The 25,772-nt window shown below is 44.3% G+C and overlaps 1 protein-coding gene across 1 annotated transcript in view; it reads right to left on the bottom strand.

Moving 5' to 3' along the window:
• The window catches only part of LOC126092602 (CCAAT/enhancer-binding protein gamma-like), a 64,040-nt gene that overhangs the window by 25,488 nt on the left and 12,780 nt on the right, over positions 1-25,772 (bottom strand). The window contains exon 3 of the mRNA XM_049908300.1: positions 15,666-15,822. Coding sequence (XP_049764257.1) covers positions 15,666-15,822 — 157 coding nt within the window. The remainder of the gene's footprint in view (positions 1-15,665; positions 15,823-25,772) is intronic.

The raw sequence follows: 25,772 nt of genomic DNA, 5'->3' as shown, positions 1-25,772 counted from the left end.
CTTTTATTTTTGCCTGCTTGATCCACTGTTGCCTTCACTGTTTAATCTCTCAAAGCTGTACATTCATGTTCTGCTGTATCTCTTTTCCCCATTTCAGGTAATTGTTGCTTAATGATCCCTCTGAAACTTTTCAACGTCAGGTTCTTTCAGTCTACCCAGTCCTATCACATTGACTTCCTATCAGAGATTTCTTTCAAGTTTAACCTGCAGTCTGAAACCAAATTGTGGTGTTCCCATGGAAATTTTTCTGTAAGTAATATCTTGCTTTTTGAAAGCTTGTCTTAACGAAAACTTAGTTTGAATCACGAAAGAAGATTGGATAACTGGAAGATACCTGGAGACACTGGAGTGTTTTAGAAGTTTTTGTTACAATTAATGTGTGTTCTGAGCAAAATCTTACCAGGCAGCTTCCCTTTTCATCACTTACCCATAGCCCATGTTCTCTTTTTTTGTTTACTTTCTTACAGTTAAATTCCTATCACCTAACTTTTCATCTCCCTTACCAAATAGAATAATTACTTTCCTCATCACAGATTTTCAATTTCTTAGTCATTCTCTCTCTCTCTCTCTCTCTCTCTCTCTCTCTCTCTAATATGACATCCTTCTGAGTAGTCTCTGCCTGTAGATCCAAATGGGAACTTATTGTAAAAGTTGTATAATGTTATCACAAAGAGATGAATGAGGGCACCGTAGTTCTCAGTCAGCAGAAGTCTGCAGATCTCAGTCGTTTTTGGGTGCTCAAGTTGTGTGTCCGACCACTGCCAACGCAGCATTCTAATATAGAAAATAGCATATGTAAACTGACTGTTGTGCCATGTTGTGTTGTGTTGCAAATTAATACCTCTCTTCACGAGTTACAAAGGAGTTCCAGGCTCCATAGGGGAGCACCAGATGCTATTTCCATCCCTCAGAGAACCACAACTGGAGCAACATTTCACAGGACATGTCGAATGTAAACCTTTTTAAATTTGCCAGTTAATCTCTTCTGTCAGTACATTCCAACAACAGGAAAGGGTGCTGCGGGATGGTCCAACAACAGGAAGAAGATTACTGGAGGTGTGACTGCATCGCCAAACTCACAATATAGAAATTGTTACTGATATTGCTGAATCTGATAGTAGTGACAATAATTATGAGAAACTGAGTTATTTGTGTGTGATTACAATTCAGTTTTTCAGGTGCTAATAAATGTTCAAAATTTTAATCATTCTTTTTATTGCCACAATGTTAGTTTTAATACTTTCTCTCTTTAATTTCCCCATTGTCTATGAGATCTGATATGGAATTAATAGCAACAAGCACCATTGTTCAGTATGAAACTGTCGACTTTCACAAACCCCATCTCACACCAGTTTTTACTTTTTTTAGATATGCAATACATAGCAGCTGACAGATGGTATGGTGGCCAGTAGATGGTACTGTCGATGCCACAATTTATATGTGAACACAAGTCTAGTGCCAGCACTATGTGAAACTAGTGCAGCTTGTTCCCCCCACAACACTTCACCACCTGTGCAGTCTGGGAGTCCTTGAGTGGAGCTCGCTTCCTTGACTCCTAGTACTCCTCTCAGAATTTGTTCACCTCCTTGTGAATGGACTACAGTTTCCCTTTACTTTCAGTTGTTCACAGTTCCAATAATGTAAGATCATATTAGTTTATGTTACAAAGCCAGATCTACCATCCAGACAGTTGCCCCTACAACTACTACTTGCTGCCCCTCTTCAGAAACTATCTGTTAGTTTGACCTCTCCACAGACACCTTTCCAATACAGTTGCACCTACATTATCACTATCTATACTGTTAGGCACACAAGGCACATTACCATGGCAATGTCCGTGATTTGTGGGGGGGGGGGGGGGGGGGGGGGGGGGACCAGCTTTATTTCAGTCTACATTTAAACTGCATTATTTTAACTTTTTTTATTTTAATACATAAACTGTAATACCTTTAGCCTCTACATAATCTGCAATATAGTTCTGTTTATACAAATTCCTAAAGAAGTCACATTTTATTCAAATGGGTAGAGTGGAACCTGATGTTTGATTTATCAACAAAGGGAATTCACCAAAAGTTTGTAAAGGCTTATAAAGAGTGTGCTCCTTCATCCACAATAGCTAAGAAATGAGCTGGTTAATTCAAGCATTGCCATATTTCTACTGAAGATTATCCACATAAAGCATCTCAAAATTGCAACCATAGACAAAAATATTGGAAAGTGCACAATAAAATATGGGGTAACCAGTGATGGAAGGTGACATGTTAAGTTGCAGACAGCCACAACTAAAAGACACTAACACTTTAGCTTGGCAGCTCAGAGTGTGTGAGTGTGTGTGTGTGTGTGTGTGTGTGTGTAGGGGCTTTTATGACTATAGCCGTGGCCAAAAGCTAATGCCTTAAGTGTCTTAGTTGTGCCTGTCTGCAACTTTCAGTGATTTGCAATATGCAATAAACAGGCAATGTGATGCTGCAGGAGCAAGTCACAACCAGCATCCTTATCCATTTTAGACCTGTCCATACATGTAGTGTGGCCCTGAGATTTAGCTCCTTTTGTCAGTTTAACTTTTTTTGTTTTTTTTGTTTTGTTTTTGGTTTTAGGGCGCAAAACTGCTATGGTCATTAGCGCCCAGCCCGTGACTTAAGACAGTAAAAAACCGAAATTGAAAACCAGCACCAATGGGAACAAAGTCATAAAATTGGAGAAACTAAAAATAGAAGAATGCTTAAAAATCCACTACAGAAAGGGGGTGGTTGTCCCCAAAAAAAGCTTCAAATGACTGACGTCATTTCACTGTCACTAATAAACTGGAGAACGCGGTCGGCTGAGCACGTGTCATCTGCTAAAATCGACGATAGATCAGGCGATAGCTGTAGACGGGAGCGTAACGGATTAAAATAGGGGCATTCAATTAAAAGGTGTCTTACCGTCCACAGCTGAGAGCAGTGGGGACAGAGTGGGGGAGGATCGCCGCTTAAAAGATGTCGATGGCTAAAAAGACAGTGCCCTATCCGGAGTCTAGCTAAAATTACGTCCTCCCGACGACGCGTTCGGGAGGAAGAGGTCCAAGCGCAAGGAAGGGCTTTCACTTCCCGCAATTTATTACGAGGAAGTGCCAACCAATGCGCATGCCATAAATGAGCAACTTTGCGACATAAACCGCTCCGTAGATCGGTGAAGGGAAGCGACTGAATAGCTGGCCGAGGAAGAGAGACTGCAGCCTTGGCCGCTATATCGGCCGCCTCATTCCCACAGATACCAGCGTGTCCCGGGAGCCAGAGGAACGCCGCCGAGATGCCCCCCAGGTGGAGCAAGCGCAGACAGTCCTGAATCCGGTGGACCAGAGGGTGCACAGGGTAAAGAGCTTGGAGACTGAGGAGAGAGCTGAGAGAATCTGAGCAGAGAACGTACTGTATCCGCTGATGGCGGCGGATGTAGTGGACAGCCTGGAGAACAGCGTAAAGCTCCGCAGTATAAACCGAACACTGGTCGGGAAGCCGAAAGCGATTTGGGGTGTCGCCAACAATATAGGCACTCCCTACACCTAACGATGTTTTCGAGCCGTCGGTATAAATAAATGTGGCGTCCGTCATTTGTGCACATAGAGCAGCAAATGCCCGACGATAAACAAGTGTAGGGGTACCATCCTTGGGAAATTGACAAAGGTCACGGAGCAGGCAGATCCGGGGACGGAGCCAAGGCGGTGCTGTACCCCAAGTTGTCAAGGTGGTTTTAGGAAAGTGGAAGGAAAGAGAATGGAGCAGTTGACGGAAGCGGACTCCCGGGGGTAGTAGGGAGGAGGAGCGGCCTGCATACCCTACATCAAAGGAGGCGTCAAAAAAAAAGTCATGGGCTGGATTAGCAGGCATGGAAGACAGATGGCTAGCATAACGACTCATGAGGACTGCTCGCCGATTGGACAGCGGAGGTTCAGCAGTCTCAGCATAAAGGCTTTCCACAGGGCTAGTGTAAAAAGCTCCAGACACTAAACGTAATCCACGGTGGTGGATAGAGTCGAGACGCCAAAGAATAGACGGCCGAGCAGAGGAGTAGACTATGCTTCCATAATCCAATTTCGAGTGCACTAAGGCGCGATAGAGGCGGAGAAGGACCACTCGGTCCGCTCCCCAGGAGGTACCATTCAGGACACGGAGGGTGTTAAGCGATCGCAGACAGCGAGCCGAAAGATAGGAAACGTGGGAGGACCAGCACCGTTTTCTGTCAAACATAAGACCCAAGAATTTAGCGACGTCTGAAAACGGAAGGTTGACAGGACCTAGATGTAAGGAGGGCGGAAGAAACTCCTTACGTCGCCAAAAATTGACACAAACGGTCTTACTGGGTGAGAAACGGAAGCCGGTTTCGATGCTCCACGAGTGGAAGCGATCGAGACATCCTTGAAGACGCCGTTCAAGAAGGCTGGTCCGTTGAGAGCTGTAGTAGATCGCAAAATCGTCCACAAAGAGGGAGCCCGAGACAGGAAGGAGACAATCCATAATTGGATTGATGGCGATGGCAAACAGTACAACACTCAGCACGGATCCCTGGGGTACCCCGTTGTCTTGGGAGAAAGTACGGGAGAGAGTAGTGTTCACCCGCACCCTAAAAGTGCGCTCTGCCATAAATTCGCGAAGAAAAAGGGGCAGCCGGCCTCGAAAGCCCCAAGAGAACAGTGTGCGGAGGATGCCTGTCCTCCAACAGGTATCATATGCTCTCTCCAGATCAAAAAATATTGCTACCGTTTGGCGTTTCCGGAGAAAATTGTTCATGATGTAAGTGGAGAGAGCAACAAGATGGTCAACTGCAGAACGATGCTTCCGAAATCCGCATTGGGCTGGTGTTAAAAGACTGCGGGATTCCAGCCACCAAGCTAAACGGTAATTCACCATACGCTCCAAAACCTTACAGACACTACTCGTGAGAGAAATGGGGCGATAGCTAGAGGGGAGATGTTTGTCCTTTCCAGGTTTCGGAACGGGAACGACAACAGCTTCCCGCCACTGTCTGGGAAAGGTACTGTCGGTCCAAATTCGATTATAAAGGTGAAGGAGGTAACGCAGACTATGGGTTGATAAATGCAGCAACAGTTGGACATGGATACCATCCGGTCCTGGGGCGGAGGAGCGAGAAGAAGAGAGGGCATGTTGGAGTTCTCGCATGGAGAAAACAGTATTGTAGCTTTCGTGATTTTGAGAGGAGAAAGCAAGATGTCGCACTTCCGCTGCACGTTTCTTCGGGAGAAACGCTGGCGGGTAATTTGAAGAGCTCGAAATCTCAGCAAAGTGTTGACCCAACGAGTTAGAAATTGCGACGGGGTCCACTAAGGTATCATGCGCGACAGTGAGCCCAGAGACCGGGGAGAAACCAGGTGCGCCTCAGAACCGCCGAAGCCGACTCCAAACTTCCTAGGAGGGAGTGAAGGTGTTAAATGAGCTAATAAAGAATTTCCAGCTTGCCTTCTTGCTATCGCGGATGACGTGACGGCATCACGCACGGAGCTGCTTATAGCGGATACAATTGGCCAAAGTAGGATGGTGACGGAAAATGCGAAGAGCACGTCGCCGCTCACGTATTGCGTCACGGCATGCCTCGTTCCGCCAAGGAACTGGGGGGCGCCGGGGCAATTCGGAGGTGCGTGGTATTGAACGTTCCGCAGCTGTAAGAATAATGTCGGTAATATGTGTGACCTCATCGTCGACGCTGGGAAAGCGACGGTCATCGAATGTCGTTAGAGACGAAAAAAGTGTCCAATCGGCTTGGGCAAATTTCCAGCGTCGCGAGCGCATATATGGCAGTGGAGGCTGCAGTCTAAGGACACATGGAAAGTGGTCACTCGAGTGTGTATCATCAAGGGCAAACCATTCGAAGCGCCCAGCTAGCGGAACAGTACCGACCGCAAGGTCCAAATGAGATAAATTTGTCGTGGAGGCAGACAAAAATGTGGGGACCCCAGTGTTGAGGCAAACTAGATCCGCTTGGTGGAAGACGTCTAGCAATAGAGAGCCACGTGGACAAGGATGTGGAGATCCCCAAAGCGGGTGGTGGGCATTGAAGTCCCCAACCAGCAAATAGGGGGGTGGAAGCTGACCAAGAAGATGAAGGAGATCAGCTCGTGCCATTGGTGTGGATGATGGAATGTATACAGTACAAAGAGAGAACGTGTATCCAGAAAGGGAAAGACGGACGGCGACAGCTTGGAAGGAACTGTTTAAGGGGATTGGGTGATAATGGAGAGTATCATGGAGAAGAATCATGAGTCCTCCATGGGCTGGAGTGCCTTCAACAGAGGGGAGGTCATATCGGACGGACTGAAAATGAGGGAGAACAAAGCGGTCATGGGGACGCAGCTTTGTTTCCTGAAGACAGAAGATGACCGGCGAGTAGGATCGTAAGAGGACCGACAATTCATCCCGATTCGCTCGAATGCCGCGGATATTCCAGTGGATAATGGACATAGGGTGAACAGAAAATGGAGGATTTTTTTTTTTTTTGGGTTTAAGGGCGCTCAACTGCTGAGGTCATTAGCGCCCAGTCACTGTTGTTAGAGCACATGGAATCTGGTAAAACTCAAGGGGATGGAGGGGACACCAGAAGGACCTGACAAAGATGCAGATAAAATAAGTAAAAAGATTAAATGTCTTTGGACAAGCCAGTTAAAGTTATAAAACGCAGAATATGAGCAGCTGCTCGAGCGTCATCAGCTAAAACATCCGGTGAAGTAGATGGCAGGGACAGGACAACACGAAAGTGACTAAAACGGGGACACGACAATAAAACATGGCGCACTGTTAATGCCTGACCACAAGGGCACTGCGGGGCTGGGTCACCGGAGAGCAGGTAGCGGTGGCTAAACCGGCAATGCCCAATCCGCAACCTGGTCAGAAGGACCTCCTCGCGCCGAGATGGTCGGGAGGATGTTGTCCAAGCAGTTGGGAGCGGTTTTACTGCCCGGAGCTTGTTTCCTTGGAGGGATGACCAGCATCCCACCACAACGACACAAGCCTCGTACATACATCCCCACGAACGTCAGATGACGGGACACAATGGGAGGCTGGCCGAGGCAGGAGGACTGCAGCCTTGGCTGCAGCATCCACAGCCTCATTCCCAGGCACTCCTACATGTCCGGGAACCCACAGAAAGCTGACAGAACCACCATTATCAGCGAAAGAATGGAGGGACTGCTGTATCCGTTGAATCAAGGGATGGACCGGATAGGGAGCTCCAAGGCTCTGAAGAGCACTGAGTGAGTCAGAGCTGAGTACATACGATGAATGGCGGTGGCGGCGGGCATACTGAACGGCCTGATGGAGAGCAAAAAGCTCGGCCGTAAAGCTGGAACATTGGTCGAGGAGCCGGTATTTAAAGGTGGCGGCCCCGACGACAAAGGCACAGCCGACACCATCGTCAGTTTTGGAGCCATCGGTGTAAATAAAGGCGTGACCAGCAAGTCGAGCACGAAGTTCGACAAACTGTGAGCAATACACTGCAGCCGGAGTACCCTCCTTCGGGAGTGAGCTGAGGTCGAGATAAATATGAACCGGAGCCTGGAGCCAAGGTGGTGTCGGGCTCTCACCCTCTCTGAAGGTGGTAGGGAGGGCAAAATCCAATTGTCGAAGCAGGCGACGGAAGCGGACTCCGGGGGGCAGCAGGGCAGACACATACAACCCGTACTGACGGTCGAGAGAATCGGCGAAGAAGGACTTGAAAGAGGGGTGGTCGGGCATAGACGACAGCCGGCAGGCATACCGACACAGCAGTACGTCGCGCCGGTAGGTCAACGGTAACTCGGGAGCTTCAGCATAAAGACTCTCGACAGGACTAGTGTAGAAGGCTCCAGTCGCAAGACGTATCCCCCGATGGTGGATGGAGTTGAGCCGGCATAAGAGGGACAGCCGAGCGGACGAGTAGACGAAGCTCCCATAATCCAGCTTCGATCGGACTATGGACCGATACAAGCGAAGCAGGACAGTGTGATCCGCTCCCCAAGATGAACCGCTAAGAACTCTGAGGACATTAAGGGAACGTGTACAACGGGCCGCCAAATAAGAGACATGTGGAGACCAACACAGTTTCCTGTCCAACGAGAGCCCTAGAAACTTAGTTGTGTCCACGAATGGGAGAACAACGGGACCGAGATGTAAGGATGGCGGAAGGAACGCTTTATATCGCCAAAAGTTGATACAAACCGTCTTTTCTTCAGAGAACCGGAAGCCATTTGCCACGCTCCAGGAGTAGAGGCTGTCTAGACAACGCTGAAGGCAGCGCTCCAGGAGGCATGTTCTCTGGGCACTCCAGTAGATCGCGAAGTCATCGACAAAGAGAGAGCCTGAGACATTAGGTGGAATGCAATCCATAATTGGATTGATCGCGATGGCAAAAAGGGCTACGCTCAAGACGGAGCCCTGAGGCACTCCGTTCTCCTGGAGGAAGACGGTGGACAATACGGAACCCACACATACCCTAAACTTTCGATCCGTTAAAAAGGAATCAATAAAAAGGGGCAGGCAACCGCGTAGGCCCCACCTGTGCATAGTGCAGAGGATACCTCCTCTCCAACAGGTATCATAAGCCTTCTCCAAGTCGAAGAACACTGCTACCGTTTGCCACCTTCGCAAAAAGTTGTTCATGATGAATGTCGACAAGGTCACAAGGTGGTCAACAGCGGAGCGGCGGCGACGAAAGCCGCATTGGACATTAGTAAGTAGCCGTCGAGATTCAAGAATCCAGACTAACCGAGCATTAACCATGCGCTCCATCACCTTACAGACACGGCTTGTAAGAGAAATGGGGCGGTAACTAGAAGGAAGGTGTCTATCCTTCCAGGGTTTGGGTATAGGAACAACAACGGCGTCACGCCAACGCATGGGGACTTGACCTTCGGTCCAGACGCGATTGTAGGTACGAAGAAGGAAGCTTTTGCCCGCCGGAGAAAGGTGTGCCAGCATCTGAACGTGAATGGCATCTGGCCCCGGAGCAGAGGACCGGGACAGTGCAAGCGCACGTTCGAGTTCCCGCATAGTAAAGGGGGCATTATAAGTTTCCAGATTCAGCGAGTGGAAGGAAGGTCGCCGAGCCTCTTCTGCCTCTTTCCTGGGAAGGAAGGCAGGATGGTAATGGGCGGAGCTTGAAACCTCCGCGAAAAAGTGGCCAAAGGCGTTGGAGACAGCCACAGGATCAACAACGACCGCATTACCCGAGGTCAGGCCAGGTACCGAGGAGTGGGCCTGAATGCCCGACAGCCGGCGCAGGCTACCCCAAACGACGGAAGAGGGAGTAAAACTGTTAAAGGAGCTGGTGAAAGAGGCCCAACAAGCTATTTTGCTGTCTTTGATGACTCTACGGCATTGCGCTCGGAGTCGTTTGTATTCAATACAATTCGCCAACGTAGGATGGCGGCGAAAGGTGCGTAAAGCACGTCGTCGAGCACGGATAGCGTCCCTACAAGCCTCGTTCCACCAGGGGACGGAAACGCGACGTGAAGAAGAAGTAGTACGAGGAATGGAACGTTCGGCAGCATTGATGATAACAGCCGTGAGGTATTCGACCTGACTGTCACAACTGGGAAAATCGTGGTCCGGAAAGGTCGCCAGGGAGGAGTAAAGTCCCCAGTCAGCTTTCGGTATGTTCCAGCTCGAAGGACGTGGGGATGGGGTGTGGTGCAGGAGACGAATGACACAGGGGATGTGGTCGCTCGAATAGGTGTCAGAAAGGACATACCACTCGAACCGACGGGCAAGAGTGGTAGAACAGATCGAGAGGTCCAAGTGGGAGTAGGTATGAGTAGAGTCCGAGAGGAAAGTCGGGGCGCCGGTATTGAGGCAGACAAGATTGAGATGGTTGAAGACATCTGCCAAGAGTGAGCCTCTTTGACAGGATGCAGGAGAGCCCCAAAGGGGATGATGGGCATTGAAGTCGCCAAACAATAAAAACGGCGGGGGAAGCTGAACGATCAGGTGCATCATGTCAGCCCGACTAACAGCAAACGACGGTGGAGTGTAGATGGTACAAACTGAAAAAGTAAAAGCAGAAAGAGTAATGCGGACAGCTATTGCTTGGAGTGGGGTGGTCAATGGGATGGGATGGTAATAGACATCGTCCCGAACGAGCAACATGACCCCTCCATGAGCTGGGATACCGTCCACAGGGGTGAGGTCATACCGCTCCGAGGTATAGTGGGTAAAGGCAATACGGTCAGTCGGGCGCAACTTGGCTTCCTGGAGTCCAAGGACGAGCGGACAGTGCAGGCGGAGGAGCAGTTGTAATTCCTCCCGATGAGATCGAATACCTCTTATGTTCCAATGAAACAACGCCATCGCTAGTCAAAAAGTTGGGGGAACGAGACGGGGGAAGAGCTGGTCACCTCGACGGCCGCGGAGGGCCAGGTTGCGAGGGAACAACGCTACAACCGACGGGAGGCGGATCCGGTTCCATCGACTCGTCGCCAGCTGCGGCCGCTCTCCCTGGTTGTGTAGGAGGGGCAGCATCATTTGCCGACGAAAGGCCAGCTGAGCGCCTGGCAGCAGAGCGTCCCGGTGAAACTGAGGACGGCCGGGAGCAGCGACTCACGGATGGAGCGTCAGACGAAACGCGCCGGGGTGGAGAGGGGGATAGAGACTTCTTCTTGGAGGCCTTCTTGGAAGGCCGAGGAGGCACAGGGATGGTGGGCTGGACCCGAAGAAGGTCCTCACGCGCGGGGTCCGTTTTGGAACGCCGGACCTCGGAAGCTGGGGTCCGGAACATTGCCCCGATGGACGCCTGAGAAGAGGATCGCTTCTCAGGTGGCGTGGGGGGAGAAGGAGGAGGAAGGGTGGACCCTGGGGCAGAGGGGGTGGGGGCCACGGGGGAGGAGGATTTGGAAGGGAGGGATTTGGGAGGCGGAGGCAGAGCCCCCTGATGGGCGGAGTAGGCGGAGGGGGGACAGGATAGGGGTGAGGATACCGCAGAAGGAGTGGACACAACTGAGGCAAACGAAGTGGTCAATGGCATGGGATGGAGGCGGTCATACTTCTTCCTGGCCTCAGAATAAGAGAGCCAATCCAAAGTTTTGATTTCTTGTATCTTCTTCTCCTTCTGATATGCGGGGCAGTCTGAGGATCTAGGCGAGTGGACGCCAGGACAATTAACGCACCGAGGTGGTGGGGTGCATGTATGTTCCTCACGAAGAGGACGTCCACAATCGCCATAAAGGGGCTCAGCCTCACCCCGTGACGACATGTGCCCAAAGCGCAAACACCTAAAACAGCGCATAGGAGGCGGGACGTAGGGTCGCACGTCACACCGGTAGCACATCACCTTTACCTTCTCCGGGAGAACGTCCCCCTCGAAGGCGAGGATAAAGGCCCCGGTGTCGATGCGATGGTCTTTGGGGCCGCGCTGGACTCGCCGGACGAAATGCACGCCTCGGCGCTCCAGGTTGGCCCTGAGCTCCTCATCAGATTGTAGCAGGAGGTCACGATGAAAAATAACCCCCTGCGTCCTATTTAGTGCCAGATGTGAGACAATGGAGACTGGGATGTCCCCTGGGCGGTCGCACGCCTGGAGCGCCGCCGACTGTGTGGCGGAGGTGGTCTTGATAAGTACGGACCCTGAACGCATCTTGCTGAGAGCCTCGATTTCCCCGAAGATGTCCTCAATGTGCTGAACAAAGAACATGGGCTTGGAGGTGGCGAATGTCCCCCCATCGGTTCGAGAACAGACCAAATAGCGGGGGAAGTACTTCGCCCCAAGCCGGCAGGCCTGTCCCTCCTCCCATGGAGTGGCCAAGGGGGAAAGGGCAGGAGAACCAGAACTAGAAACGGTACCTTTTCTTTTGAAAGACTCTGCCGCAGTGCGACCTGATACGTGGTGACGTTTCATCTGCGAAACGTCCGCCCCGATACCACCCACTCCGACCAGGGGCTCTCCCCACGGGCGCCACCCAGCCGCAGCAAGGGCCACCTGGCAGGATGACCATTGCCGGGAGTCCTGATGCCCCAAGGAGACGGGCATCTACTCCTTGGCCGATGTGGGGAGGGTGTAGCTCAGGTATCGGCAGTACGATCCCTGTGTTGTCAGGGGGCTACAACCTAGAGGGTACATGACGACCCCACCACAACGGGCTGGCAACCGTGCTGGATTTCTGGTGCCATGGAAAGTCCATCATGATCGCTGGTGCAGATGGAGATGCACTATGGGCGTAACTGGGACAACCCATCAGGCATTTAGGCCCAATTTGAGGAATAGTGGGTATGGTTACAACGCCGGTGCAATGCTGAGTGCCAAGGTCTTAGTGCACTTAGGACCAGTGGTACACCACGTAAGGTGTCCTTCCCCAAAAGGCTCGTACTTCTGTAGAATTTTGAAAAATAGAGGTCAAACCCCAAGGGGGACCATCACATGGAAAGCCGAAACGGTTGAAACTCCTTTTAGTCGCCTCATACGACAGGCAGGAATACCTCGGGCCTATTCTTACCCCGGACCCGCAGGGGGGGAAAATGGAGGAATGTGGCCAAGGGTGCTGTCAACTCAACGACTGCTCAGAGCTTGCGACGGACAGCATGGAATGGCATTCAGCCGAAGGCAGAAGATCCTGATCCATAGGTTGGTCAGGAGCAGCCCCTGCCACCAGCGATCGGCCGGTTGACCGGCCACCAGCAGTGCGCCTCGGCGACACAGAAGACGGCCGAGGGTGATTTCCGCCAGGTGGTGCTGTAGATGGGACACGCCTTGGTGGAGAAGGAGAGGAACTGGGTTGCTTTGTAGCCTTCTTGGAAGTATGATGTTTGGATGAAGGAGGAACCGATGGTTGTGAGGTTGCGGTACGTAAAAACTCTTCACGAGTATGCTCGTTTTTCGAAGACTTGGCGTCGGACTTTTGGGCTCGAGATTTAGCAGAACCCGACGAAGGGTGAGCCATAGAGTGGGCAGGCGAAAGTGGTGAGGTTGAATGGGCGATCTTTGCGCTGGCCGATCTGACGACTGTGGTACTAAAGGTGAGGTCGCAAGTCTGCGTGGCCGCCTCCTTTGTTGGCCGAGCAGAAGCAAGGACAGTGCTGTATTTTCCTGTCTGAGGCACGGTGGGCTGTCGACTGGCGAATAATTTTCGAGCAGCAAAGGTCGACACCTTTTCCTTCACTCTTATTTCCTGGATGAGCTTTTCATCCTTAAAAACGGGGCAATCTCGAGAGGAAGCAGGGTGGTCACCCATACAGTTGATGCAGCGAGGGGATGGAGGTGGACAAGCACCCTCATGGGCATCCTTGCCACACGTAACACATTTGGCCGGATTGGAACAGGACTGGCTGGTGTGATTGAACCGCTGACATCGATAGCAACGCATAGGGTTTGGGACGTAAGGGCGAACGGAAATTATCTCATAGCCTGCTTTGATTTTCGATGGGAGTTGAACTTTGTCAAATGTCAAGAAGACAGTGCGGGTTGGAATGATGTTCGTGTCAACCCGTTTCATAACTCTATGAACAGCCGTTACGCCCTGGTCAGACAGGTAGTGCTGAATTTCTTCGTCAGACACTCCATCGAGGAATTTAAGGTACGGTGCGGTTCCACCCGGACAGGGAAGGTGTGGAGCAGAGAAGTACGCAGCAATTTTTGTGCCTGGAGGGTACTGTGTGTTTCTAACAACAGAGTGCCATTCCGTAATCTGGAACAAGACTTTACAGGACCTGCAATTGCGTCGACACCTTTCTGAATAATGAAAGGGTTGACCGTGGAGAAGTCCGTGACCTTCGTCAGACCGAGAAACAACAAGGAACTGTGGCAACGATGGAAGAATCGTCTGTGGCTGAGACTCAGTATACTTACGTTTGTGAGCAGACATAGTGGAAGGTGAGGAAACCATTGCGGAAGAATCCCCATGATTACCAGCGTCTCCGATGACGCGCTCCTCCCTTGTGGGGGCCCTCTCTGAGGGCACTCCCGCCTTAGGTGATTGTTCACACCTCAGGTCACACCTCCCGACAAACGGACGGAGGGACCAATCGGCACTTTCGGAAGGTATCAGCTCGGGTAATCACCCCTCCCTGGGCCTGGCCGTTACCAGGGGGTACGTACGTGTCCTACCTGTCTACCCGGGGCAGGGAATTACGCGTTACCCCGTCACCGGCTACGCACAAAAGGCGTGGGTCGGCCTTCAGACACGCACAGGGAGGAAGAAAGAGAAAGGGAAAGGAAAGAAGAGAGGTCTCAAATGCCGCAGCGGAGAAAAGGGTAAAGAGAAGAGGTAAGGAAAAGAGAAGGACAAAGGAAGGAAGAAGACATAAAAGCAAGGAAGGCGAAGAATGCAGTACATTTACGAGCGTCCGTCTCCGGACGTAGGCACAAACCATACTCCCAGATGGGGAGAAAGGGAAGGAAAGAGCCAGAGGTGAGGGGAAGAGGGGCGAAGAGAGGGACGGGGAAGGATGCGGAATGGGAAGGTATGCAGCCCAGAAAGGAAGGAAGGCCACATTAGCTCGGGGTCCCGTGCTCGCTACGCACGTATCCACAAAAGAGTTGTGGACCCCCTGGGGGGTGTCAGTTTAACTGTAACTTTGATCAATCATTATCAAAAGACCTCACTGTGGAAAAAGGAAGTGGTAAGCAGTTATGTTGTACATTTTTTGTACAGAAAGCCAGTTTACTTATAGCTTGAGGAAATGTTAATGCTTGAAGATGATTGTCTCACCACTTCATCCAAGCCAGATGAATTGAGTTTCAGAAAGGAACAATCCTCCCCCCCCCCCCCCCCCCCCCCAATTACTACTGATCATTAATTTTCCCAAGACTATTATGCCATGGTCAGATGCTTCACAAGTGCAGTTTAGTAAAGCCATGGAGTTCCCCTCCCTTCCCCTCTCCCTCTGTCCTCTACCCATCCTTTAACTAACTTGTCCAGCTATCACCTGTCTATCAACTTTTCTTTCCATTTTCATGTTCTGTTCTGGGAAAAGAACACACTCTAGACTGAATATCTATCTGCATATGATCTTAGGTGGATTTAAAAAAAAATCTATTCAGTATTCTCCTTCAGTTGCCTCACTTCAGTCTTTCTATATCAATGCCCCCCCCCCCCCCCCCACCACTTTTTGTTTTGAGTTCACTTCCCTACAGTACTCTCAAGGTGTATGAAGACTCCTTTTTTCACTCTTCATTGCTCTATTTAAGGGAAGTTTTTTTATATTCTTGTTATTTCAGTTGTTTTTGCACTTTGTATCACAATCATGATCGATAAATCGCTACTCTGGTCTATATTCTGATTAAGATCACTCTTTTGTTATCAAATTCTTTTCTCTGCACACATTCTTCAGCCATAATTTCACTGTGTCTCTCATGAAGCTGACAAATCAGATACATATAGTGAAACAGGTGAACACAATTAAGGGCATTTGTCTTATTTTAACTTCTAATAATTCATTTTTAGTGCCCAAGGAAAATTGTGGCAATTGCAGTTTTCATTTAAGGGCAATGGACAAGATATTACAACTAGTGGCAAAATTTATTCAAGTAAGCTCTAATCTCTGGTGTGAATTTGTACAAACTGTTAAACATGACAGTTAGGTTCTAATTCAAATACTTCTTGAAGAAAAGGCACTGGAATATCTCAATTAGACTTGCTAAAAATTATATGAATTATACTACCTCCTTGCTAAGAAGTAATCACTTATTAGATACATGTGGTACTGTATACTGACCAGCATGTGCTAAAAAGAGATCTTTCAAAAATCCAAGTTCTTTTGTTAAGACTTTTATTTTTTCTTCAAGCATTTCATTTTCTGTCTTCAGCTGATGAACTCTCTCTAGAGTTTGCTGAGTACGTAACTTACTCTTCACACGACTACGTTTAACGGCCTGCAAAACAAGAATTACAACAGATTAATTAGAATTTCACACATGAAAACACAGATAGAATACCAATTGCAAACAAAAATGGCCAGGAAATTCTCAACAACTCTATAGCTGAAAATGAATCATGGAGAATTTATTATGAGAAACTAATTCATCATTCTTTTTCTTAAGTTAAGGTTGTGAATCAGTATGACTACTCACTATTCTGGTCTCTGATTTTGGGAAATATCTAACTTTTAAGTTGTAATGTTCTGGTGTCCGCAGTGACAATATGGCTTCAGTTCATAGGTGAAATGTCCATTTCAATTGTGGCTCACTGTCATTATTCTCAGGAAGAAGATTAAGATTAGTAGAGAGTTCTGTGCAAAAAAGGGCCTATACGATATTCTGGTCTGTTGTGTGTATACAGCCAAATATATTACAAGACAAAACAAGAGCAATGCACCACACAGGGACAGAAATTGACAGATGTGATATACATGTACAGGCAAACAATTGATTTATTCCAGCAAAAGAGCTTCACAAATTGATTAACTCAGTAATGCATTGGTCCACCTTTGGCCCTTAAGCAAGCAGTTATTCGGCTTTGTAGTGCCAGACAGAGTTATATGTTCTCTTGAGGGATATCGTGCCAAATTCTCTCCAACTGTCACATTAGGTCATCAAATTGATATTCATACAGTTACTGTTGGAAAATGCAAAATTGTAAACTTAGTGGTCAATATGTCACAACGTCCCAATCTCTACCTGCATTGGACTTACATTCAACATGAGGAGGGCTCAAATCCTCATCCGACTAACCACATTTATCTTTACATTAGTTTTCGTAAATCAAATGCTGGGATGGTCTCTATGAAAAGCATACAGAACATTTCCTTACCCATCTTTGTCCTATTCAAGCTTTTGTTTTGTTTCAAAAGTTCTTGTCACTAACAGAATATGAAATCCTTATTCTTTTTTTCTGCAGATTCACACAGTCAGTTCCGATCAAAAAGTTACTTTTTTAGATGTTAGTACACTAAAAGTGAGTTCAAATGAAAGCGGTCATCAATTAGTGTCATAGAAGTCCTGTGAAAATTCAAGACCCTATAAATCTGAGCAGGCAAATTTATGATCAGTCTATACATATACAGAGGTTGAACAATATAATATGAATACACACAAATCTTTGTGCACATCAACCTTTTCACACTTTAAACATCAATTATCTGGAGCATTGGTTTACAAAAATTCAAATACAGAACATCAGTGAATAATAATATGTACAATTGCTACAAAGAAACTGTTCTGCTAACTTGATACTGCTTGTAGGGATAAAATGGCCATTAATTGTTTGGCCAATGCAGACCCCCAAAGCCCCAGCAATATTCAAATTTTCTGCTTGTGGCAGAAACGTAAGCTATGTAATTTCATCATCATGCTCAACTGACTAATATTAGGTTTTTACAGCCTTGTTGAAACACTTCCTGCTGAGAACAAAAAACGTACCAGGAAGTTGCCAGTTTTGGAACTGCTTCTTAGATGTTATCAGTTTCCTTTAAAGTGAAAGTCACTGCTGTTTTGGAAAAAGAGTACAGCACCCACATAAGGATGGTGCAATAACAGTGGTAGTGGGATGGTGGTAGTTTGAAGATCAATGCCAAGGCAGCAATTTTCTAAAGCAATACAATGCAACTATAAAAACTAATAAATAACTTTGAAGATTAGAAGATTTCTGAGCACTGTTAAATATAAAGCAATGCCAACAAATTAAAATAACTGTCGGTAGCTAAGTGCATAGAGTTATCACAGTAACAAATGTTTGAATCTCATTTGTGGAAACTACTTTTTTTTAATTTTATTTGTTCCATATTTGTTAACAACTGAAAATGGAATGAATATATACCAAATAACATTTTAAAAAAATGACTATTTTTAATTATTAATAACTTAAAAATGAGAGTATTCACCATAAATTAAAATAGGTACAAGAATGCGAAACACAAATTACGTTATGAAATGCATTTTTTTTTTAATTTCTGGGGACTGAACAGTATTATTGTTGTATACTTTCTGTTTTACATTTAATAATAAAACATTGCATGTCTGTATGACATTAATATATTTTTGTATAACCAATTATTAAAAATTGAAAGATCTCATTTTATTACAAAATCATGATTCAATATTTTTTTAATTAATACTTCCATCTATAATATACAAATGAATCGCAAAATGTGTTGGTAAGCGCATAACTCAACAACGCCTCGACCAATTTGGCCAAATCTTTTTTTAAAATGTTCGTTGAAGTTCAGGGATGGTTTTTATGGCGAGAAAAATTAGAATTATTGCTGGAAAAACCCTAAAAATAGCCCTTTTCTTTTTCCTATACAAATGATTTGTAACTAAAACGTAGTCAATTTGAGCTTTATTGCTATGGTATAAAGTTCATATTAAATTACAAGCACTCACTGTTGTCTAAGCAATGTAGGTGTGTTCCTAACGTCAAAGATCATATCTATCAAAACAATGTGCGTGTGTGCGTTGGAGCACAGAATACATAGTTGGAGAAGTTTAATGTCGCGTTCCGAAACTCGCGTTTCTTTTGTATTAGTTTCGGCACGCAAGATAAAATGCATCAGTTTCCACGTCATTACATCAGTCAAACAAAAATCGCGTTACCAACAGTGTTTTATTATTTTTATAATATCCAAATTACAATTCGTACGGCTTAAAAGGATTTGACTTCAAGTCATATAAAATTAAAAAAAAAAAAGTTGTCTGTGACCTAATCTACTGAGTTTGCTTTTGTCAACTGATACACGAAACAAATTCGTGTTTTGTGCAGAGTGTTTACTTAGTTAGTGTTTGTTTAGTTCGTGATTAGTGAAAAACTAATTTATATTTGATATGCCTCCTATAAGACGAAGCAATTTAGGTAGAAGAACCAGAAATGCTACAAACCAAGCTAATTACCGATCTAATCGTACGGCACAAGAACGTGACGACGGAAATGAACGTGAAAGAATTCGGATATCACAAACGCGTGAAGCGCGAGCGCGACATTCAACTAATAATCGCGCAAGTTTGAATCGAGCTGCTTTCAGTTACGATGTGTCAATTGACTACAGTAACTACCAATGTGTTGTTATTGGTTCTATGAACTCGGTTTGCTCACACTGTAAGGCATTAAAATACAAAAACGAAGCCAATGGATTGTGTTGCGCAAATGGTAAAGTGAAATTGATACCATTTGACCCACCACCAGAACCATTGTACTCATTGGTTTCAGGAATAGGAACAGATTCTATACACTTTTTGACACATATCCAACAATATAACAATTGCTTTCAAATGACTTCATTTGGGGCAACAAATGTAGTTCGGGAAAATTTTATGCCAACTTTCAAGGTATGTATTATAGCAGTTACTCATAATTATTTTAGCGAACAAAATTTTCTGTCACAAAAGTTAAGATGTGTCACTAATCTTCAATTTCTTAATCACTTATATATCACTTAGTCATCATATTATATGGTGATTCAGTTTCAGTGACACTTTTATTATATTTTATATTTGATAGATATTAGTTCAAACTAAATATATACTTTTTAAGATCAAATATTATTTAAGTTTGATCACTGACAATCCATTAATTTATACCACACCATAATATTTTATTTTATTTACAGATACAAGGGCAAATATATCACAGAGCAGGTTCACTGTTACCAGTGTCAGATAGCGACAACAAATTCCTGCAAATTTATTTTATGGGCAATTCACCACAAGAAATTGATCTGCGTTGTGCACATAACAATTTAGTAAATAGGTCTATTGTAGAACAATTACAAACTTTATTTCATCAACACAATCAATTGATTATATTGTTTAAAACTGCCCTGGATCTGATGCCATCCGATAATCACAAAATTGTAATCAGAGCTGATAAAACACCTGCAGGTCAACATACAAGACGTTTTAATGCACCAACTATTGATGAAGTTGCTATCGTTGTAGTTGGAGAAAACTTGGAATCCCGTGATATTGTTTTACATCGTCGGAATGATCAATTACAACGTATAAAGGAAACACACCGCTCATATGATGCACTGCAATATCCCATTATATTTTGGCAAGGTGAAGATGGCTACGATTTCTCAATAAAAATGATAAATCCCATTACAGGTAACTAAAATATTAATTTAGCTATGGCAATAATATCTCAGTCATTATATTATGTATTTTAATTTTATATTTGAATGTTATTAAAAGAAAATCTATTTACAGGTTCTGAAACCAACAAAAAAGTCAGTTCAATGAACTATTATTCATACCGCCTAATGATTCGGGAAAATGAAGAAAATCACATATTGAAATGTCGGCGATTATATCACAAATATGTTGTTGACATGTATGTAAAAATTGAAACGGAGAGATTAACATTCATCAGGTTGAATCAAACCAAACTCCGATCTGAAGAGTATATTCACCTTCGAGATGCGATTAATACTGATGGAAATGCACAGAATGTCGGTCGGATGACTATTCTTCCAGCAACATACATCGGAAGCCCTCGGCATATGTATGAATATGCTCAAGATGCCATGTCGTATGTTCGTCATTATGGTACAGCAGATTTGTTCATCACATTTACATGCAATCCGCAATGGATAGAAATCAAGCAGGAGTTATTCCCTGGGCAATCACCCATTGATCGTCATGATATTACAGCCAGAGTCTTTAGACAAAAGTTGAAATCTTTAATGGATTTCATCGTAAAACATAATGTGTTTGGTGAGACACGCTGCTGGATGTATTCTGTGGAGTGGCAGAAACGAGGATTGCCACATGCACACATTTTGATTTGGTTGGTTGAAAAGATAAGGCCAAATGAAGTTGATGCAGTGATATCAGCTGAAATCCCTAATGTACAAGTAGATCCTGGATTGCATGAGGTAGTTATCAAAAACATGATACATGGTCCCTGTGGAACTCTTAATCAAAATTCACCGTGTATGATGGATGGTAAATGTTCAAAACGATATCCACGGACATTAATATCGGAAACAATTACTGGTAATGACGGTTATCCATTGTATCGTCGCAGATCGACAGCAGACAATGGAAAATCAACAATTGTCAAATTAAATCAACAAGATATTGAAATAGATAATCGTTGGATTGTTCCATATTCACCCATTTTATCAAAGACATTCAAAGCACACATCAACGTTGAATCTTGCCATTCAGTGAAATCTATTAAATACATTTGCAAATATGTAACCGAAGGGAGTGATATGGCTGTGATTGGAATTGGTGCAGAGAATTCCAATGATGAAGTTACCCAATACCAAATGGGCCGCTATGTCAGTAGTAATGAAGCAGTTTGGCGAATATTTTCTTTTCCTATTCATGAGAGACACCCTTCTGTTGTTCACTTAGCTGTGCATTTAGAAAATGGACAAAGAGTGTATTTTACAGCACAGAACGCAGTACAAAGAGCTGCTCAGCCACCATCTACTACATTAACCAGTTTTTTTGAGACATGCCAAAACGATCATTTCGCACAAACATTGCTATATTCTGAAATGCCAAAATATTATACCTGGAATCAATCCTCAAGGAGATTTATACGACGGAAACAAGGAAAACCAGTTCCAGGATATACAGATGTATATTCCACCGATGCGATTGGCCAGATTTATTCAGTACATCCAAGCAATGATGAATGTTTTTATTTACGACTGCTATTAGTCAATGTACGTGGCCCAACATCATTCCAACAGTTACGAACTGTTCATGGTGAATTGTGTGGATCCTACAGAGAAGCCTGTCAACGTTTGCAATTGCTTGAAAATGACGCTCATTGGGAGCAAACTCTCAATGATGCTGTAATATCATCACACGCTCATCAAATACGAACATTGTTTTCTATAATCATATCTACATGCTTCCCATCAAACCCAATTGATTTGTGGATCAAGTACAAAGATTATATGTGTGATGATATTTTGTATCAAATACGGAATAGAATGGGAAATCCAAATATACAAATCAGTGAAGAAATTTACAATGAAGCATTGATTTCAATTGAGGACATGTGCTTGATAATGTCAAACAAACTATTAATTCAATTAGGCCTGACCGCGCCCAATCGTCCAATGCATGACGCTTTTAACCAAGAGTTGCATCGAGAAAAACTGTATGATCTCAACGCTTTGAAAGAATTAATTCAAACAAATCTTCCACTGTTAAATGAACAACAGAAGTATGTATTTGAAACTCTTATGAAAGTAACAAATGATGAAACTGGAGGGATTTACTTCTTAGATGCACCTGGTGGTACAGGAAAAACTTTTTTGATTTCATTAATATTAGCAACAATTCGCTCACAAAATAAAATTGCACTTGCACTCGCTTCGTCGGGAATCGCAGCAACTTTGCTTGAAGGTGGTCGAACAGCCCATTCAGCACTAAAATTGCCATTAAATATGCAAAGCAATGAAACTCCAACCTGCAACGTTTCGAAGAACTCTGCAATGGCAAAGGTTTTGCAGCAATGTAAATTGATTGTTTGGGATGAATGCACGATGGCACATAAAAAATCTTTGGAGGCTTTAGACAGAACCTTAAAAGATCTACGGAGCAATAATAACCGATTTGGTGGTGCAATGATTTTATTAGCAGGAGATTTTCGTCAAACATTGCCAGTGATTCCACGATCAACGCCAGCTGATGAACTCAATGCATGTCTAAAGTCCTCCAATTTGTGGAAACATGTCAAAGTACTTCATTTAAGCAAGAATATCTGGAAACATATTCTCTAAACAACTCATTGACATTGGTAATGGCAAATTTCCTATAGACATGTTGACTGGCTGCATTAACTTTCCTCAAAGTTTTTGTCAGTTAACTCGATCAAAAGATGAACTTATTCAGAAGGTGTTTCCAGATGTTTCTCAAAATTACAGAAACCATGATTGGTTGAGCGAACGAGCTATACTGGCTGCAAAAAACATAGATGTAAATGAATTAAATTTCAAAATTCAAGAACAAATTACAGGCGAATTGAGGATATATAAATCAGTTGATTCGGCTACTAATCAAGATGATGTAGTCAACTATCCACCGGAATTTTTAAACTCGCTGGATTTGCCAGGATTGCCACCTCACAATCTTCAATTAAAGGTTGGATCGGTGGTTATAATGTTGCGAAATATCAACCAACCGCGTCTTTGCAACGGTACACGGTTAGCGATAAAAAAATTACTAAACAATGTGATAGAAGCAACTCTACTCAAAGGAAAGTATAAAGGAGAAGATGTTCTCATACCGCGCATCCCAATGATTCCGACTGATGTGCCATTTGAGTTTAAACGACTACAGTTTCCAGTGCGGCTTGCTTTTGCTATGACTATAAACAAGTCCCAGGGGCAAGCATTAAGTGTTTGTGGTATTAATCTAGAAAACCCATGTTTCTCACATGGTCAATTGTATGTTGCCTGTTCCCGTGTTGGAAAACCATCAGATTTGTTTATCTATGCGCCAGGTAATCAAACAAAAAACATCGTATACCACAAAGCACTACAATGATAATAATAATAATTATGATTCACATGATTAACAATAAAGCGATTACTTACTTTTAAATCCTTATATATGTTTTATTTAATTATATTTTATTCACAACGCCCTATCACCAGGGTGACGGTTCTGTTCAGGAGAATTTTTTTAAATACGTAGGCAAAAAAACTGCCATATTACAAATCTTTTTGACAGGACGAAGTCTGTCGGGTCAGCTAGTTTGATAATAAATATAGAATTTAAATAGAAATATAAACAAAACTACACAGTGAAATTTGAACTTTCTGACCCAATTTCAAAGCTCTAACACTACACACTAGGCTACCGGTGACTATGTTAACATTTCTGATTTTTTTTGTATTTAACACTACTCATAAATCTTCTAATCTTGAAAGCCAATTTATTTATAGAGTCATTTTCCGAATTGTGTAGAACCCTTTTCCGAAACTGATATCTGCATGCTGAGCTTCAAATCCTGTACCTATGAAGAACAGCGAATGAGGCTAGCCTGTAATGTCTGTGTCAGTTAATATACGAACTCAAAAATAAAAACTAGAAGATCAACTAAACTATGAAATATTCATCTTCTTTATTACGGGCATTGAACCACTAATTGCAGTTACAACAGTGACAGCTTTTAATTAAGAATGCAACCAGTCACATCACAATGTCTCACCAACTACATAAGATGAGCCTTCAGTGGCTCAAAAGCTAGTTAAAAAAAGCAGTATAAAGTGACTGGGTGCAGTATTAATTCACAGCATCTATGCAGAACAATCACTAGGAGGTCACATCCATTAAATATATGGGAGTATGTGTGCGGAGAAATTTAAAAATTGAACGATCACATAAATGTAATCATAGGAAAGGAAGATGCCAGACATTCATTCGAAGAATCCTCAGAAAATGTAGACCAACCACAAAGGAGGTAGCTTAAAAAACCTTTGTTTGACCAATAACTGAAAATATTGCTTGTCGATCTGGGATTCATACCAGATAGGACTGACAGAGGTAAAAGAGAAGATCCAAAAAGGGCAACACATTTCATTACAGGTTCATTTAGTACATGCTAAAGCATCATACAGACACTCATTCAACTCTGCTGGCAGACACTACAAAAGAAGCACTGTGTGCCACAGTGCAGTTTAATGTTAAAATTCCGAGATCATACATTCCTAGAAGAGTCAACCAATTAACTGCTTTCTCCTCCGTACATCTTGTGAAAAGAAACCACAAAAGTATTCGAGAGATTTGAGCTCACAATGAGGCTTACCAACAATCTTTCTTCCTGGGGACCATTCATAATGAGCTGGAAATGGGGGAGGCAGAGTGATAATCATGCATAAACTATAAACAGTCACACGGCCACAAAGAAGAAAGTAGCTTGTAAAGTATATACAGAAAACCACTACATAATCTTAGATTATGTAGTGAAGAAAAGTGGCGTTCTACAGATCATGGTGCAGAATGTCAGATCCCTTAATCAGGCAGGTAGGTTAGAAGATTTAAAAGGGGAAATGGATAGATTACAGTTAAATATAGCGGTAATTAGTGAAGTTTGGTGGCAGGAGGAATGAGACTTCTGGTCAGCTGAATACAGGGTTATAAATACAAAATCAAATAGGGGTAATGCAGGAGTAGGTTTAATAATGAATAAAAAAATAGGAGTGAGGATAAGCTACTACGAACATCACAGTGAACGTACTATTGTAGCCAAGATAGACACGATGCCCACACCTTTCACAGTAGTTCAAGTTTATATGACAACTAGCTCCACAGATGATGAAAATGTGTGATGAGAGAAAAGAAATTATTCAGATAGTTAAGGGAGATGAAAATGCAGTTGTCATGAGGGACTGGAATTCGATAGTAGGAAAGAAGAGAGGGAAAAGTAGTAGGTGAATATGGACTGTGGGTAAGAAATGAAAAAGGAAGCCGCCTGGTGGAATTTTGCACAGAGCGTAACTTAATCATAGCTAACACTTCGTTTAAGGATCATGAAAGAAGATTGTGTATGTGGAAGAGGCCTGGAGACACTGGAAGATTCCAGGTAGATTACATAATCTTGAGACAGAGATTTAGGAACCAGGTTTGAAATTGTAAGACATTTCCAGGGGCAGATGTGGACTCTGACCACAATCTATTGGTTATAAACTGTAGATTAAAACTGGAAAAACTGCAGGAAGGTAGGAATTTAAGGAGATGGGACCTGCATAAAATGAACGAACCGGAGGTTGTAGAGAGTTTCAGAGAGAGAGAGAGAGAGTGTTAGGGAGCAATTGACAAGAACAGGAGAAAGAAATACATTAGAAGAAGAATGGGTAGTTTTGAAAGATGAACTAATGAATGCAGCAGAGTATCAAGTCGGTAAAAAGATGAGGGCCAGT

This window comes from Schistocerca cancellata, chromosome 7, assembly GCF_023864275.1.
Source record: "Schistocerca cancellata isolate TAMUIC-IGC-003103 chromosome 7, iqSchCanc2.1, whole genome shotgun sequence".
Taxonomy (NCBI): Eukaryota; Metazoa; Arthropoda; class Insecta; order Orthoptera; family Acrididae; genus Schistocerca; species Schistocerca cancellata.
The sequence above is the reverse complement of the archived record's forward strand: the minus strand, read 5'-3'. Positions and strand labels throughout refer to the sequence as shown.